The sequence below is a fragment of the Lichenostomus cassidix genome, chromosome 4 (genome assembly GCF_008360975.1).
Source record: "Lichenostomus cassidix isolate B80296 chromosome 4, HeHo_3.0, whole genome shotgun sequence".
NCBI lineage: Eukaryota > Metazoa > Chordata > Aves > Passeriformes > Meliphagidae > Lichenostomus > Lichenostomus cassidix.
The window spans coordinates 8,694,058-8,712,950 of record NC_139484.1 but is presented as its reverse complement, the minus strand read 5'-3'; the positions used below and the strand labels follow the sequence as shown (position 1 = coordinate 8,712,950).

Here is an 18,893-nt window from a genome sequence, read left to right as displayed (position 1 = left end):
ATCTGGCCACTGAGGAAAAAGCACTCACTTTTAACAGGATCATGGCAACAGCAACAGCAACATTAGCAACAGCAGTCCATAAATCTCTAAAAATGATTTTTAGATTTCCAGAGAATGAACAGCCAGTGTGTCAAATAGAATGGAGGTTTGATGGAGAAGGAATGTTTTTTTCTGGGAACAATTATTTTGCTTCAGAGAAATGAGTTCTGGTATAAAGGATAGTCCTATTCCAACATAAGCATGGTTTTTAGTGTTCCAGTTAATAGTACAGTAAGCCAAATATGAGAAAATTCATTCTCAGGCATATAAGAAAGCAACAGCACCTTTACCAAATAATAAAATAAAAGACTGACCCCATGGAATTTCACCTTAGTGCTGTTAAAGGTACCGATAATTTCGTGCTACAAATCTCGAGGTGAAATAAGGGAGACATGCAGTTCTGTTATCACACCCCAGACCATGTTCTCCTCCAAAGACTGCAGCTTTTATCCAAATCTGGCCAGAGTAACTTGTGGTTACCATTACCCAACACTAAATAGTGTCTGAAAACTGGTTCTTTGCAAATTACAACTAAATCAGTGTTTCCCAAAAAGCTTTTAAAGTCACATCAAGGAGTTATGAAGGTGAAAAGTGTGCCGCTGCCTTCTCAGAAAGTTTGCACACAAACACAAGTTACTCCCTTGTCACAACAGCTCAGACAACGTGCTGCTCTGTATCTAGTGAAGTAGGTACAGTTGATTTTTGTGAGCCTTTAACAGATTAAAACTTGCCTAAACCATCCTTAATCACAATTCATCATCTTCAGAAATGGGGCCCTTGTTTTTAGTACCCAAATTCTTGGCCTAAATATTCAAGAGGTCTCAAAATCCTGCATAGCCAGTAGTTTCTCATTTGTGATTTCTCCATGCTAATCTCACATCACCCAAGTTTCCAGTTCTAGTTGCGCTCAGCAGGTGTAAAATTCAGTTTATATTCACTACATATCCCTGAACAACTCTCTTAAGCAGGGGTGGATGAAGAGCATTGCCCAAGCACCCCAATCTTTTACAATCCTATGTCATTTGTGGTACTGTGACTACAGCAACCCCATCTTGAAGCACATGAAATTGAAGAATTGAATTTGTTACTGCATGTTTTAAGGTGTTAAACAAAACTTTCACTTACAACACTTACCCACCATTAGATCATGGTCTTTGGCTTTGCAGCACCCTGTTTAATGTTGGAGAATAACTACATAACATGACTACTGCATCTGCCCTCCAGGTTTTTGTTTCAGGCTAGGTTCAGTTTTGCTGCTATCAGCATTTGCTTTTCATATATTTTATGAAATATCAACACAGCTGAAACTGGAGATGGAAGTGATCACCTGCATGTACTCTGCCATCTGCAGAGAATTTAGGTAGATTATCCTTCTTTATGAATAACACAATTTGTTTGGTAAATACAATGCATAATCACCAAGGGTAATGTGTAAAAAACTGCACACAACTTCTAAAAACACAGCTTCTAAATTCGTGTGCAACCTGATTGGCCAAAATGTGCCCAAGGAAAGACCAAGGTTAAAGCTGCCATGGAGAGGAAATCTAAACATCATCAGAGTAACGCAAACTTCGTGTGTGGCAGTAACTGGAGACAGCCGTGCATAGCGAGATGGAGCTTTGCACAGGGAGAGTTCAGCAATGGGGCTGTGCTGGTGAATGAAAGAGCTGCTCTGGGCATGTGGAGGAGTACACAAGAAGATGAAGGGCATTTTACCCAACAAACTAGCACAGGCAACAAGCAGACAAGGTATATCATCCTGCAGCATTTTAGGAGATTATTTAGGTAATAACAACAGAAGACACTTTGTTACCATTTCCCACTAATATTGTTTTGTGAGTTTTTAACATTGTTTACAATGAAAATGTCATATAAACAAATATGACTATCAATAAAAAGAAATATTAGAAAAGGTTCTCTGTCACAAGTTTAATTCAGAGCAAGAGAACCCACTATATTTAAATTTTACTGGTACTGAAAAGCTTATGCAAAGTGAAAATATATGGAAAATAAAGTAATCTAAACACAAAGTAATTTGACAGTTGGACTGTGGTTCTGCACTCTCTTTGCCAGGTTTGACCATTAAAGCTCAATCTCTTCCTCTTCCCTGCTGTCTCCAAGTGGATTTTCAATTTCTTTCTGTTCTGTGGCAGTTTCAACAGATGGGATAAGGAATGTTGTCCAGCCAAATTAACTTAAATCTTGATGACAACACTTCCCTGGGCATAGGAGATGAGGGTTTGGATTTCCTCTGGATGCAAATGTCACTGAACCTCAATCTCCTCTATGTTAGATGACTGTTCTCATATCATAGTATTAAATGAGTGTGGGCTCTGTCATCACTGTCACACCTCTACCAAAAGGAAAAAAAAACAAAAAAGAAAGCAGAGCCTCTCTGTTCTTGAAAATAAAAGGATATCAGTGCACAAGGTATCTCCAAGGTAGAAGATGGAGAAATTCAATGTACCTGAGCTTGCAGAACTAGTAAATCCTTTTGTGGAAATTTACATCTAAACTGATTAGCCCAAGTTCACAAAAAGTTCCTGGCAAGCAAGGATAGAAATGAAGTAGAGCGCTGACTCCTAGCTACCACAAGGAAATTCTCCTCAGTAGCCAGAGTGACCTGACCCTTCAGGTAAGAGTCTACCTTTGGTCTACCTTCCACTGACTGTCAGATTATAACCAAGGAGTAGCTTACCTTGAGCAATAATGCCATGTTTTCACTCAAATCAGATTTCAAGGAAGGAAGACTGTAAGGAACAGTTAGCATCAAACTGGTATTCACATTACCAAGCCATCTGGTTTCCATTTTTATACCCCTAGCAATCATGAGGTTTGGATGAGACCATCCACGGTGCACAAGGCACAGGTAACTGCTGTGAACTTTCAAATATTGTTCCACTCTTATCTAGTTTTTCTCCTAAAAATTTTGCCAGGGCTGACTAATACAGGAAACAGTGAATAGGATGTCCTTTTGGGCTCATGAATGACTTAGAAAATCTAGTGAATTGGCTCAAATAGTACCCGCAAATCCTTTTTACTCTTGTTTTCACACGTAAAGCAGAATTGTATAAGCTTTGGTTTGTGCCTGATACCTCCATGAGTAGCTCAACGATGTTCTTGTGCAAAGACAGCTTCTTTAAAGGGTGTTAAGCTATCAATGCTGATTAACAGATACTGATTTGATTTTCAAATAAATGCATTTTTAACAGTTCATGCTACTCCTAGATTGCTCACGTTTCTTCTGCTGTGAACCAGCAGAGCAGACGAGCTCCGATTACAGCATCACAGAAGGTTTAGGAGTCATGCATTTGTCTCTATGCTATGGGATGAGACTTCCCAAGTTAGCAGTGTGCATTGAGAGATGCAGGTATGAGGTGGAGAGGAACAGCTCAGGGTACAGTCCCAGCCCACGTGGCCTGGGTGCCTCATAAAATTTTTAGCTCATCTCACTGTTATGATTCATTGGTGACAATTTGTTCTCTTTTTTTTCCTTTAAGAACAGTATGCATAAATTTCTCAAAACATACAAAAAGGGATGTTTTTCTTGAAATTAATCACGCTCTTTGAAGAATTCCTCCTTCCACACAGGAAAAAATCTCTTTAGAAAGTAAAATCCTTTGCCATTTTCTTAAACTTTCCAATACTTTGGAAAAATAATTTGAATATTTTACATGCCTGCTCTCAGTAATGATTATCATTCTGCCTACAGGACACCTAACTTGCCTGAAAATCTAACTGTAGGAAAAAATGCATAAAGACTCTAATTTTCAAGTGGAAATAAAGAAATTATTCATCCTTTTGCTTCAAATATTTCTAATGCTAATAACATGCTCTTCACAATATATTTCCCTCTTCGGTCATCACAATTCTCAGGCACTGTATTCCTTGCCACAGAATTAACTGCACTAGCTCATCATTGCAATGCATCAGAAGTGACACAATTAGAAAGCAATCACAAAGCAGCAATTCTCATCTAACATGTAGCAATCACAAAACAGAGTCCTATCAAAATTCTCTACAGCACTACCACGGCATATTTACTCTGCTACCAATCTCCAGCACCCTTTTGCCCTTCAGTTTCTGACAACCCACTGAGTCTCTGCTGATAAACCTATGAATGGTAAGTCAATGTTTCAGGGTACTTCACAAGGCCCATTCTGAATTTAAAGCTAAAGTGCAGTATACTGGCTTAGTAAATCTAAGCTACCTAAGAACTCCCTAGTTTTACACTGATTTATTAATACAAAAACTTCAGATGTGACAGGAGCTAAAATGAACTGGATTAACATGAATCTTTCAAACTATCAACCTTCAGGTTGGGGATTAAGTGGTGAAGGGGATTAAGCTATAAAGAGCTGGATTCAGTGGATTTCACATACCTGTTACCAGTGTAACATGACATCATCCAGCCCTAAGGAGTTCTCAAGGCACAAAAAGCTCATTTAAGTCCTGTTCTTCCCAATTCTGAAACAGGATTATTATCTTTACTTAAAACGGTTAAAAATAATCATTCATCTGTAAACTGTCTCTAATGCAACAGCAACCAAAGGAAAACATGAAAATTGGGCATTAAGTATTCCCTTCATTCTGGAACAATGATTTTAAAACTAGCAAAATGTGTAAAACGAGCTAAAGCATGTAAAACCAACTCGCTGTTTCCAGCCAAAACTGAGAGGTTGCAGATAATGCATTTGCCTGCTGCCATCTCCTGGTAGTTTAGAGGTAAAACCATCGCAAATATTAATTCTTTTTCCCATGTATCCTTTAGAAAAATGTCAGGTCTTCGGAGGAAGGGAAGGGGGAAAAACAAGCAAGAAAAGGATCCCATTTTATGTTCTACAGAAGGAGCTTTCAAAACTCTCAAAATCTACAAGAAGTTTATTTCACTGTACAAGGCAGCCACTACCTGGATACAGCTACTTTGAAGCTAGATGGTTTCTTGTGTTAGCTGAAGTAATGAAACATCAAATCTCTTTAATTTTATAAAAGAAATAAGTACTCACCCGAGTTACTCTAGTTTCAAAATACATTCAGAAAATTAACTGTAAAACTTTCTACATGGTGTTCAAAACCAAACTAAGGAAGTCCCTTTTGGAAGCCTACTCATCATGTTAGTTATAGTGAAGATTATTGGCCCATACTGACTCATTTTAATATTCATTTCTTTTCATGAATACTTCAAGACAATCTTTCCCAGTTGCACCACTCTCATTTTCTTTGGTGAAGGACACAGCATTGCTATTTGTAATAATATTCCATGTTTTATGTTTTAAAAAATAGGATTTGCCAACTTGAAAAGAAATTTTATGGTTATTTTGACAGCTGAAAGGAGGGACTTTTAATTAGCTTGCAAACTTTAATGTTACAAGGACTGTTGAAACTTTCATTTAATAGCCTATTTTGTTATGCTGGAGAGAAGAGACCTGTCCAGATCCTCCCGAAGGTTAAAAGATAAGTAAATAATGGGAATGAACTCTACAAGTGGTTTATGTCTTCTAGTTTGCTGAATGACTATGGGAATGCAACCTGGCTTGCCTTGAAAAAATAACCAAAGGCATAGCAGTGATTTAGATTGCCCATGGTTCACTGACAATTGCCATGGGGAAACAATCATTAAATGTTGCAGAAAAGCCAAGCTAAATAGGGAACATTTCCTTTCACAGAATGAGAACCAAAAAAATTGTGTTGTAACATCGAGCTGGAATTAAGAAACAGAGCAACGACTGAAGAGCTGTAAGAGACCTAAATTAAATCCAACTGGGATTTCACATTCCTTAGGAAAATGACAGTTTTATCGTGAGATAATTAAAGCAAGGATAGGCAACTCCTGGTGCGCCAGAACATATAACTTAGCCTGTCATCTTGGCTCATGAGAGTCCCTCAGAGTTAGTCAGGAAGCAGTCTGACACAAATGGGTCCCTAACCCACAGCAGTCTCCCTGGCAGGAGCCCCAGGACCTTCCTCCTGCTGGACATTCCCTAACCACAGACTACAGGCACTGTCTATGGAGCATGGCCAGCAACATGAAGAAAGACTTGTGTGCATGTCCCCCATCACCCCTGGCCAGGCTGTGGTCAGGTGGCAACTGCAGCTTAGTTGCAGCACAGACTAAATGCAACAGCATTGGGTTTTTTGGTTTTTTTGTGGGGCAGAAGGGAGCACTAATGACAGTGCAGAACAGGGGGTAGAGAAATGACCCAAAACTCTGAAATATGGTGTGGCAGGTGCAGGAAGATTTAGAGTCAGCAACACACCTCAGTGTATGCCAGGTGAATCTTGTGAGAAGTAATGAAGAAGCAATTAAGTCTGCAGCTAATAAATATATGCACCTTTTCATACCAACAACAGGTGTGTGTGCAAACCATCCAAACTGAAACACTGTGACGTTAACTTGGTAAACCAATACACAAAACTGGATTCCTTTCTTCTATCTGGTTTCAACAGTAAGGCAGCTAGAGGAGAAATATGTTAAATACTAAGTGAAAGCTCTACTATTCTTACCTGGTCTCATGCTTTCAAGATCTTTTATTTATCACAAAAATGAGCAGCTCTCCAAAAGCAAAATGAACGAGAAGCCAAGGGTAGAAAAAACCCCAGAGGGTTGAGACCATTTTGGGGCAGATAAATAAGAGCACCACAGTACACAAGGTTTTTTGCAAAACAGCTGATATTCACAGCAATCTAACGTCTAAAAGCTGGGCACTGGATGAAAAATGCTTCCATTATCTCAGCCTTGGAAATACACCACTCTGACTCAGAAAATATTTTATTCAGAAAACTTATGTATAACACAATCACTAGTGATCAAGACCCCGAATAAATTTCCTTGAGTTAAATTAAATTATTCAGGACTATACCCTTTGTTTTAATCACAGCACCCTGAACCCTGCGGCAAACCCTACTTCCTCTTGGATCAAAAACTGGAACCAAGAAAAAGCCTTAGCTTTTGAGAAAGTGTTTTGTTATAACAAAATAAGCAATCACACCATCAATTCACTCTCTTCACAGCTGGCTCACTTCACTGTGTAATGAGCACATTGTTTTTATCCTGAGTATAAATATTTCTGTTTTGAACGTAACTTCATTTTAAGACTGTTCAATTTATTTTTTTCAAGGGCAATATGAGTATCTAACACAGGTGTGCCTTAGATGATAACATCAGATAATGCTTTGGAAAAATCACGTTCAGGGAATGATTTAATTTGTAGCTCTCCTGTGCCCAGCAAATCCATTAATTTTCATTTTCTTGCCTATTAACTGATTTTATTAGCTAATCAGCTGGCGATCTTGTTACTACCCCAGTAGACAGTAGCTTGCCCTCTTCATAGTATTGGCATACTTCAACATTTCCTTGTTTTGCTCAGTCTCTTCTTACCTGTTAACCTCTGCCAGAGCTTCCTCCAGGTGACTGCCACTGCTGCTTCCAACATCTTCCTTGGCTTCACCCAGGCAGCCCAACACCCCAAATAATGCCTCTTAACTTTTTTTTTTTTTTGGTATGTTAAGGAACATCCTAGAATTGGAGAAAGGAAAAAAATATTTTGGAGATGAAACTGATTTTTTTAAATGGATTGAAGGAAAAAGCGTGTTTCATCTTGCTTTACCAGGTTCTCCCCAGCTCGCAGAATAAAGAACTTTTATTTGAAACAGCCACTGCATGATTTACGCGGTGAAAGCCACCAATAAACCATAAATTAAGTATTTGTTAAATTCATACCTGGAAAGTAACACGTTTAAGCTCCTAAGGTCGAATGTATCTAGGCAAACTCTGAAACCAACTTCCCACAGCCTTCCCATGGCGGTGCTACTCACTCGGCGCACCCGCGCTCCCCTCAGCCCCGCCCACAGATCAGCAACGGCACCGGGAGCCGGCGGGGAGTTCAACACGGGGGAAGAACCCTTCCCTTTCCACCGGGCAGGCAGCCGGGGGACCCCGCGGGCTGCAGCCCGTTTCCCAAGGCTGAGGGGCACAGGCAATTGCGGCTCCCGGCGACAACAGCCGCCGCTGCCGCCTGAGGCGGAGCGCAGCCCCTCAGCGCAGCCCCTCAGTGCGGCCGCGCGCGCGCCAAGGGGCGGGGCCGGATTCGAACCGGGCGGCGGGGAAGCAGCGGCCATGGCGGCGCAGCAGCAGCTCGGCCGCGAGCACCAGGGCATCACCCTGCGCGGGAGCGCGGAGCTCGTCGCCGAGTTCTTCTGTGAGGGGGCTGCGGGGGGCCTCGGGGATCGCGCTGGGAGAGAAGGAGGGACGGAGGGTGGTGGATGAGGGGCTGGGAGGCCGCGTCTCGTGGGGCGACATGGCCGCCGGCCGGGGCGGGAGGGGTTGGTGGTACACATCCCTTTCCCTCTCCCTTTCCCTCTCCCTTTCCCTCTCCGTCGTGTAGCCTATGGAATCAACAGCATCCTGTACCAGCGGGGCATCTATCCCCCCGAGACCTTCACCCGCGTGCAGAAGTACGGCCTCACCCTGCTGGTCACCACGGACCCCGAGCTGACCAACTACCTCAACAACGTGACGGAGCAGATGAAAGGTGCGGGATGGCGGCGGAGCCTCCCTGCCGTGTCCCTGCCTCTGCTCCTCGCGCTCTCACTCACTCCTGGCTTCTTGCAGAGTGGCTGTACAAGTGCATCGTGCAGCGGCTGGTGGTGGTCATCTCCAGCATCGAGGGCGGCGAGGTCCTGGAGCGGTGGCAGTTTGACATCGAGTGTGACAAAACTGCAAAGGATGACGAGTGAGTAATGCAGCCCCTCAGAAACGTGCTCTTCCCTTTCCCGAGTACCTGTGCAAGCACAGGATCAATGCCACGGCCTTGTTCCTTTAAACCTTTCCTAGTGTTCTGCCCTCTGTTTGTCTGCAAACCAGTCATTATATGATTGAACACACAACAACAATCAAGGGAGACCAGCTGACACTTAACTTAAAAGCGTCACTACTCTAAAAATACTGTAGCAAACAGACTAACAGAGCTTAACAAAGAGAACTGTATTTAGAGGAAACTGTCAGCACAGTAGAAGTTTTTTTTCCTAACCAGAGTTTTCCTATTTTTCCAGCGGACCACGAGATAAATCTCAGAAGGCAATTCAGGATGAAATTCGCTCTGTCATCAGACAAATAACTGCCACAGTAACCTTCCTGCCACTCTTGGAAGCTGCCTGTGAGTATTCTGAACTGCATTAAAGAAATCAAACACTTTTGAAAAAGCTCAGTAACTTTCCAACTTCAGATAATATTTGCTGATTTTATGAGGCTTTTTAATTATTACACGTCATGTACCATCACATTTGTGAGACAGCGCTTTGCTCGACTGAGATCAGGACAGAACTCAGCAAGTTGAGGAAATTAGTATGTATGCTCTAAGGAATGAAAATTTTCATGAATAATTTGTTCAAGTGTTATACAGCGCTCAGCTCCACAGCATTTTAACATTTTTTAAAAAATTTAAACACTTGACAAAACTAAAATGGCCTCACATTACTTTTTTTTTTTTTACTAGTATTTTTGATAGCTAGTATCAGTGTAATTTCTGAAAACCTTAGTCCTTAGTCTCAAGTTCTAGAAGACACACTTCACACCTGCCATCTCCTTATGGTGAATTTGTTCTCCCTTGCTCCCAGGTGCCTTTGACTTGCTGATATACACGGATAAAGATCTGGCAGTGCCAGAAAAGTGGGAAGAGTCAGGACCACAGTTCATAGCCAATTCAGAAGAGGTTCGGCTGCGTTCCTTCACTACCACAATCCACAAAGTAAACACCATGGTGGCTTACAAGAAGGATTCTGTTCCCTAAGATGGAGGGGGGTGTTTTGTGTATGTATATATCCTGTCTACCTTGTATAGTTTCTGTTCATCATGCAGCTAAGCCATGAACTCATCATTACTGTCCTCTTGATGGAATATGACACAAAGACAACATGCTTGTCTGGGATAATGTGAAGTAACACTAGACTGAGCTAGCATTGTTTTTAAAGAGGTTTAAAGAAGGTATTCATGGTGATCGTTCAATTCTTTATTGTATGAGCTAAATTGATGGTGTGTTAAACCACTGCCTGCACTAGAAAAACTGCCTAAATCTAGGATTAGCTGCTAGAATTGTGTTCAGACCCGTAATTTTGTATTTTATAATTATTTTAAACTGCATTCTGTTAGCAGGCTTTAAGTTCTCTGTAACAACATCTCATTCCTGGTGTGCCAACTTTCATGTTAAAAGCCTGGGCTGTTTTATTACCAGAAATAACCCTAAAATGAATCAACCTCTCTACAATGGAAGCTGCTGTTTATGAGGAAAACTTTAAATACTTGAAGCCTTGTATTTTAATGACCACTGGGCTCTAGTTCTGGTTCTAAGTCTCTGTATGTCTGTAGTGTCTGTCCAGCATTTTCTATGTTTGTATTCATTTTACAGAATAAAGCTTAAAGTTTTATAGTGTTCTCTAATTCAGAGTCTGTAGTACGTTTCAGATGGTTTTATGAATGCTACATCCTACTTTATAATTGTCACGCAAATAACCAAAAAGGCATCCTCCATTTGATGTTACTTAAATGTTTTCTCCAAGTCTCCAAACAAGTGGAGTCCATATGAAACCCATTTATGGATTAACAGGTTGCCCCCACTTAAGTCTTTAAATAACAGTATTAATAGTCCCAGTGACCTAATGATTAAGCACAGTGCCTTCCATATTTGTTACATGGCACAGGACTCTTCATGTGTTCTTACCCATTTATGAAGTGGAAGAACATTAGGCATTTAAAACTCTGCAACTTTCAGACTCTTCCATGGTTTTGTTCACTTCTTTCACTAAATTCATGCCAGCCAGAGTGTTTAACTCTGGGTTTTCTTCCACTCTTTTACAGTGATGTAGGACTTTGTTATAATGTAATTTCAGAAGTTTATTTTAAAAACATCACTTACATGTACCCCATCCCACGATTATTACAACCTTTTTGGGCTTTCCTATTTCCAGGAAATAATGCTCTCCAGCAGCCCCAATTTAGCTGAAGTTAAAAAAAAAAAAGCAGTCCTCTGTATTTCAGGAGTACAAAAACCATTTTTTTTTTAAAATAAATACAATCTAGGTACTTAAAAGTTACATTATTCACTGTTAGGGCTTGTGCTGCAGCAACAGAAGAATAACTGGTGTTTTCTTTTGCCTGTCAGCACTATTGTGGTGACTGCACTGCCCCTTAACACTTAAGAAGCAGGTGCACTTCAAAGAGTGAAGTCTGCAGTGATGAGGATAAAAAACCCCTTATTTTACAGAGATGCAGAAGTCAAATTGCTCCAAGAAGTTCATTCTTGTAGCAAACAATTTATCTTCTTAAGAAGGACCAGGCTGAAGTCCATCTCCATCATCATCTCTGTATTTTTTCTCTTTTAGAGGCACCAGCAGTCAAGGGAAGTAGTAGATCATGGCAAGTAGATAATATCCATGCAAGGTACGTGTGAAAAGTAACAGGTCATAGATCCTGAAGTTTTCACAAAGACCCTGCAGAATAGGAAAGAAACAAGTAAGTCATATTAGTCTCCCAGGAACCAAGCATTCATGGAGGTGTCCAACAGCATGTGGTGATTCCTAACAGGACCCACACTCTTGATTAGTTTCCCCTACTCTGAGGTCACTTTCGCAGAGTGACAATCAAAACCAAGAGAGTCCCCCCTTCCTCTCTGATGGCAGTATGGTCATCCTTAGGAAAGGGACTGAAGGGTAAGACTCAGAATTAACCCAGCAGGCACCACTCACCTGACTAATTGAGCTGACGGATGAGCTGGTTGATCGCTTCACCTCTGTAGCCAGGCTTGCCCATCTCCTTGAGAAAACCCACTCTGTTCCGCGACGCGTGGCGAGCCACTGACAGATGGAATGGCCACAGAAAACTAGTTACTCTCTTGAAATACTTCCCAGTTGAGTAGATTTCATGAATAAGGTCTTCCAGGCAAATAATACCACAGCTCCCTGCAGAAGGAAAAAAAACAAAAGATGTCCAACTGTATCAAGTTTCCTCACACTGCTCCAGAATTGCCACTACTTCAGTCTGGTAAGATTTTTGTCTCTCCACACCCTCTCAGGTCAGACTGTAAACTCTCAACATCCAAATCTTTCCTCAATTTTCTCACCCACTTCCTCACCTAAGTGTTGTTCTATCAGCATGTTGTCTGTCAGAGGCACCCTCTTTTTCTTGATCTTGGCTTGGCCCCGTTTCAGGATGAGCTCTCGTACAGATTTCAGGTTAGGATGTCTGTGCAGAAACAAAAATCAGGTCCTGTAACAGAGAGACACGATGCAGACAGAAGCCCCATCCCACTTCCTTGTGCAGACATGGGAAAATAACCAAGTTATGTTGAGAACAATGAGAAAAAGGACAATAACAAGTTTTAGATATAAAATTGATTAAGTTTTGATCATTACTGGAGAAGTAATGGATCAGTGATACCAGCTGGAGAATCCAATGACCCCCAAGTCCTGGGAGTGGTACGTACCCCCATGCCACGTAAGGCTCCACAATGCGCAGCATCTTCAGCGACAGCGGGGTCAGCTTAACAAACATGCCGGTGAAGTTCTTCTTCAGCTGCAGCAACTCAATCACTTTTTTCACCCTCTTAGTCACTCCCTTAATACTGTCAGGGCAAAAATAACTTTACTAGTAAGCACATTTCTCTAATACAGCAACAAAAGGCCTCAGATCACCTGCAAGGAGACACATCTGGGTTGCTCACACTTTCTTGGCGGAGAAATGACACAAAGGGTAGCAATAACAAAGGAAGGAGTAGGGTAAGTTTCTTACTCCACAATCCGCACAACAAAGGCCAGTTTACTCTCCTGAGGTGCTGCTGCCTGCCCCGGCCTCTGCTCCATGCGCCTCAGCCTGGTGTCATCCCGGCGTTTGCGCCACGAATCCCGAACAAAGGTCTCCAGGCGCCTGAACTGGATCTGCTTCCCCTTCTGCTGCTACAGACAAAAGGAGAAGAAAGTATCACCCATCCCAACAATCCCAGAGGTTTACATCTTAAAGGCCAAATGAAATGCAGAAGCCAATGAACCATGTTCTTTCAGCTTTGGAAACAGTAAGAAGAAAATAAATTTGATTATCTAAGCCCAAGGGAGACAGAACTCAAGGACAACATATCAATTCACACATAGTAATTATTTATGAACAGCGAACATGGAGTTTTTTCCCAGGAAAAATATAAATAAGGAAAAACTGCGCAAGACCCAGGATACTTCTAGGCATAGCTACACACAGAGATCAGCAATGGCTGGGAAAGCCAGAAACAACATCTGGGCAAAACACATGCTACAGCAATACCTTAGCGTGACTCAGAATTACCCTCCAAAAGAAAATAATTATAAAGTCCTTTCCTATACAGGCACACATGCAAAAAAAAAAAAAAAATCAAACATTCAAGTAGCTATTAAAATTTGCTAATTTAAACACAGACCATCTGGATCACCTGAAGAAAAGTATTTTCAAAACTACTGGATTTTTTTTTTAAATTAAAAACATGTTTAAATGCCTCTCCTTAGTTGAGGAATGAGTATACCCACCTAGATCATAGTGTTTTCTCGTATGAATAGGATTTGAACATGCACAGCATTACAAAATTATATCTAAGATACACTACTGGTTAATTTAATGGGCCATTGTAAATTTAAAAATCTAATGTATGTCTTCTGTTCTATTTCACCTTGTAAATCACCCACGAGATTGGTCTGAATTTTCAAAGCAGGCAGACCTAATCAAAGTTCCATCACTAAAGTAATTTTTCTAAGAGAATCTTAAGAAGTGGCTATTTAACATTATTGCTTATGCTTCCACTTCCACCTTGGAAACACAGTAAGCCACTGATGCTTTTAAAAATGTAACCACACTATTAAACAAAAATGGCAGAAGTTTTGCACATAATCCCACAAGATTCACTGGGAAAGCTTTACGACAAACACCTACTGCGCTAGCTGGGGTACAGAACAGGTCTCAAATTTGGAGTTAGATAGGTTTGCTGTGCTCTGCCAGTCTGGAAATGGAACAGTGTGCACAGGAAGTGTCTGCCCTAGAACATGTGCCACCTCACATGCAGAAAAAGGCTTCACGATGACTTGTGTCTGCTCTGAACAGATAAATAACTTTAAATGCACCCTCAGCAAAGCACAGTTTCCACTGTAACAGGGTTACAACGCTCAAGCAGTTTCAGACAGTGAAACCCCAGGGCAGCACGGACAACTCAGCAGCGCTGCAGTTTTACACATGTGGCTGCAAACACCTGATCATCACCGATCCAACAGACACAACTCACAGTCTTCCATATATTCCAGTTTCAGTGAAACAACCAGTGAAGTTTTGTCCTCTTTACAAGGCTCAGAGACATACGGAGAAGATGCTTAGGGAGTCAGGCTCCCCGCGGAGGTAACCCTTCCAATGATCCCTGCCCACCCGCGGCGCTCGGGCATCCCCACCCCGTTCGCTGAGGGTCCCGATCACTCGGGTTATTTCCGTACGATTTCAAGGAATTGCCATTCTCTCCTCCGGAAAACAAGCTGGGGCTGCAGGACCAGGCTGTGCCGGGCCCCGCCGTACCTTGCGCTTGTTGAGCAGCGCCTGCTTGGCCTGGGTGGCCTTGATAGCCAGGTACTGCTTCCTCTTCTTCAGCAAGTTCTCCGGCACCAGCGGTATCCGCCGCCTCGGCCTGCGGGTGGAACAGTCCGGTCACATCCCGGTCACATCCCGCATCCAGACCCTCCCGGGCCGGCCCCGCCGCCGCCCCCAGCCCCGTGGCCGCGCGGTGCCCGCGGATGGCGGCGGATCCCGCATTCCCTCCATGCCACACTCACGCCTCCGCCTCCGCCATCTTCCCGGGCCGCCGCCGCGCATGCGCCGGGGCGGGGCGGGGCGGGTCGATGGCCGCTGCCGCTGAGGCGCTGCGGCCTTCGCTGGGGATCGCGGAGCGCCTGGCCGCGCCTGGCCGCAGTGGGAAGCGTGTGCTGCTCTCCAGCCATGCGCTGTGCTACGGGCATCCACACGCTGCGGGCCTCGGAGGGCAGCGGGCGCTAGGACGCGCGGTGTGACAGACGGGTGACCCGCAGGTGGTGCCAGAGCCTCACCAGCTGCTCGCGTTAAGCTGCGGTGGTGGTGCGGTTGTGTTCCCGGCGCGCTCCCTCCTCTTCGCCGTGCGGGATGCTGGAGGGACGTGTGCCTTTGCACTCTGCAGTCATTGTCCTTCACACCGACCGCGGCTTCCTCTGGCCAGCGGGTGGCTTTGCCCTGGAAGGGTTGCGCTGCTCAGCTCAGTGATGCTGCAAACCCGTTAAACACTGTAAATGAGCCCGCTTCTGTTTTGACAGCGAAAACTTGAATTCCTGTGTTTAGAAACTCGGTCCTAAATGCCGTGAAAAACACAGCCCTCGGTGAGCAAACCCAGCTCCCCATCCACTTTTGGATATGAGACGCAAAGCAACGAGCTTATGAAATAAATAATCTGAAACTCTTTCCATAACTACGCAAATTTCACCCTGACATATAGAAATAGCTGGAATCCCTGGTAGCTCACAACAGAGAAAGTGGTCCATTTAAATCTACAAATGAATGTGCTCTGTTTAACAGGAGGAAAATGCTATCAGGGTATTTTATTATTACTGGCAAGGAAACAATAAGTAAGTAAGCATTTGAAGCGCTGTTGCTATGAAATGTTGCGCAGCATTCCGAGGCTGACTGGATGAACTTTAACCACTCGTTATATTGTTTTAATGAGTGGATATTCAAATGCCCCTGTTTGCAGAGATACCCAAGAAAAGCGTTACCACTTTCCTAGAGAGCAACCTGTTGTAGACTGGCCTTCAGCACACTGAACTCCTGCGTGCAAAATTTTAGGGCTCCAATTTCAAAAGCCAAGTCGGGACAATGAGGTGGAGTGTCAGAAGTCCATGAAACTTCTTGCCTTATTTTCTCACTCCACGGGTATAAAACCCCACTAAATTAATTTCAAATCCCACAAAATCTTTATTGATGCTGTGTGCAGTCTCATAACAACAAAAGGGCTTGAAGTCCAGCACTCTAATCATTGAGCCGTGCACCAGTCTGAAATCTGTCTGTAATAAATTCCCTATAAAAAGAGCCAAAGAAATTAAATTTTGTTTATTTCACCAAATAACGATCTAATCTGGAAATATTTTAATACGAAAACTACCTTGTGATCTTGAATGGTGCCCATTTTCAGATATTTTAAAGAAAAATTTTGTATGGTTTGGAAAGAAGCCCAGGAACTATTCCAAACACACACTCACATAAAAAATGGAGAGAAAAGCTGGATGATCCAAGACTTTCTTTCATGAAAACAGCAATCATATGGAGATAGACTAATATTTCATGAAATTATTTTTGAAAAGTACTGTGGATGTCTTCCTGTCTTTATTCCTTTCAAAATAAGTTTTCTTAATGTGGGCATTTTTGTCAGAAATCATGCAAATTCACTGCAAAAGGAGCAATCTGGGTATAATGAAGTCATGTGGATGAGACTAATGCAGGTGTGCACCCTCAGTTAGTGGCACCTAATATGTCAAATTGAAAAAGCTAAAAAAAAAAAATTGTGTCTCCCTGGGAAAAAATGGGGAAAAATAATTAATTCTTTAGTGCCACTCATTTACCAGCAGTAATGGAAAATATTCCAGTTTCAAAAGCTCAATTTTACACTAACTATTGTGAATACTTCCCTGGAAGAAAAGCAGACTACTAATAAACCCCTGGCACTACTCACAATTATTGTTCCTGGAAATTATATCTAGCAAACATTAAATTACAGATTTATATCTTTTAAAATGTTCTGACATTTTTTAAAAGAGTAGTGGTACCTATTTACAAGTTTGCAAGATGAAACATTTGTAAGAATTGAAATGTAAATTAATTTTGTTTTTGTTCTAATGCACTTGTAAATGCCTGGCTAATGAACCCAAAATAGAAAAATTGTTTTTCAATTACAATAAACAGCAATGAAAATAATTTATTTTTCTGTCTTGTCTACAGGAGAGTGCCCAGAGTGTCTGCAATTTGAGTGTACTACAAATTTAATTGTATCTTTAAAGAAAAGTGGAGGTAAAAATAGACATCATTATATATGGTCTCCACAGGTCTCCACGAACTCTCTCCTTCTTCCACAGGGATGAAAAGTTGAATTTTATTTGGGAGAAAGACCTATTCAATTATGTCTGAGATGAAAAACAGTGAGAACAGAATAGGTGTCTTTCCCATACTCAGTAATTGGGAATCCTACCTCCTACTAGATTACTTTTTAATTGAGCCTCTGAGATAATGATGTCATTTAGGTTGTGAAAGCATATTAATAAGTACACCACAGCATAAACTATTCATAAAAATACTACAGACTGGGGAGCCATAAAAAGAGATGGAATGGAATAACATAATTAGCAAGTTTATCACATCAACGTAGACAACTTAATAGAAGATGCTTTGTACAGACAGATAATGCTCTCTTGTCCTAAATGTCAGTGATTCTGATACAATGGTGGTGGATGGTGGGCAATGACTTTTACTATTTTTTTTTTAAAGAAAGCATTTAATTATTTTTACTTTGTGTCTCTGGTTACTGTCACAACTAAAAAAAATCCTTTTTGAAGTTCAGTTTTGGAGACTATGGAAACAACAGGCATCTGTTGTATTAGTAGAAACAACAATCAGAAAAGGATTAAAACATCGTAAGTGAGAGGTGATCTGCAGTAATTAATATGAAATCACAGCAGAGTAGTTTCACTGGTTTGTAGCAAGGCTGAGCTCTGGAGGAAGCTGTGGCCCTAAGTGCTGTGACACTGCATGGCAGTAGGGCTATGAAGGTCCTCTCATTTTTTTCCTTGTTTATGCAGGGAGAGTTCTGATTGGAACATTTGATTTTGCCTGCAATTATTAGTGACAACTGCCCAATCAAGATAAAGCTACAGACCGTCTGTATTTGGCCAGGAAATGCCAAGCAGGGAAACACAGAGCCTGAGGGATGTAAGTGGTCACCTATAGCTTTATCCCAAGAAAGGGGCTGTGTCCCTACATATAGCAGAAACAAAGGAAGGGAGGAGTTGCAGGATTCTCCTCATGTCACAGCAGAAGTCCTTATAAAGCTGAGTGCTAAGGCAGTGAGATGGCAGATAAAAATCAGTAAATAAAAGTGCACCAATGATTCACAAATTTGTATATGAAATTATGGACTACAAGCTAAATAAGAAGCCTGGGAGTGGGATTTTGGAACTATTAGAGATATCAGCTTAATGCTTAGCACAACAGAACAGTAATTGAAAATTATTATGGAAGGGATAAAGAACAAAGCACAGACTCTGATTCCATAGTGTAGCCTCTCACACCCACATTTTGGATGCTCCAGGTTTGGTCAGTCATCTTTCTTCCATCTGTCCATCCCATACCTCCACCAACCTTCCCCCAAGACAGACTTGGAAAAAGTTCAAAGAAAGAAGATCAAGCACAGGGAACAGTTTCCATCTGTGGGGCAGTTAAATAGACTGGACCCACAAGCTAGGAGAAAGGTGTCTGAGGTAAGATAAAATAGTCAGTAAAATGATAAATGGTGGGATAGTTGCTCACTCTTTCTTTCAGCACAAGAGGTAGGGAACCTTGGATGAAGGTAGCAGGAGGCAGGTTCACAGCAAATAATGAGGTTTTTTCAGCACATGAAACTATAGTGAAGACCCAGACCTCACAGACACTGGTGGAGTTATGCTCTCCAGCTATGCATCCCCATCCACCTCCTCCTCTCCCCAGTGGATGTTGCCTTTCTATTAGCTCAGCTCTAAACTTCCCATTTAACAGAGATCTATCCCATTTTGTATTTGCCCTTGCTGTTATAGCA

At 42.0% G+C, this 18,893-nt stretch overlaps 2 protein-coding genes and 1 long non-coding RNA gene across 4 annotated transcripts in view; 1 reads left to right on the top strand and 2 right to left on the bottom strand.

Annotated features, from left to right (window-relative positions):
- The window catches only part of LOC146437808 (uncharacterized), a 59,915-nt gene extending 52,018 nt beyond the window's left edge, over nt 1-7,897 (bottom strand). For both annotated transcript variants that reach the window (XR_014851543.1, XR_014851544.1), the window contains exons 1-2: nt 7,760-7,897; nt 7,418-7,555 (exon numbers count right to left, since the gene is read on the bottom strand). This is a non-coding gene — a long non-coding RNA (uncharacterized LOC146437808). The remainder of the gene's footprint in view (nt 1-7,417; nt 7,556-7,759) is intronic.
- Nucleotides 7,898-7,986: 89 nt separating this feature from the next.
- Nucleotides 7,987-10,474, top strand: MAD2L1 (mitotic arrest deficient 2 like 1). Its single transcript, XM_085057800.1, has 5 exons — nt 7,987-8,237; nt 8,424-8,570; nt 8,651-8,771; nt 9,091-9,194; nt 9,655-10,474. Exons 1-5 carry the CDS (start codon nt 8,156-8,158, stop codon nt 9,825-9,827), a joined length of 627 nt encoding a protein of 208 aa, XP_084913926.1. The 5' UTR covers nt 7,987-8,155; the 3' UTR covers nt 9,828-10,474.
- A 428-nt stretch (nt 10,475-10,902) lies between these two features.
- RPL7L1 (ribosomal protein L7 like 1) lies at nt 10,903-15,008 on the bottom strand. The gene is made up of 7 exons (XM_085057799.1): nt 14,863-15,008; nt 14,609-14,717; nt 12,821-12,984; nt 12,516-12,653; nt 12,165-12,274; nt 11,779-11,991; nt 10,903-11,523 (listed from the first exon to the last, which is right to left on the bottom strand). The coding sequence occupies exons 1-6, from the start codon at nt 14,877-14,879 to the stop codon at nt 11,783-11,785; spliced, it is 747 nt and encodes a 248-aa protein (XP_084913925.1). The 5' UTR covers nt 14,880-15,008; the 3' UTR covers nt 10,903-11,523; nt 11,779-11,782.
- Between the last annotated feature and the right edge of the window lie 3,885 nt (nt 15,009-18,893).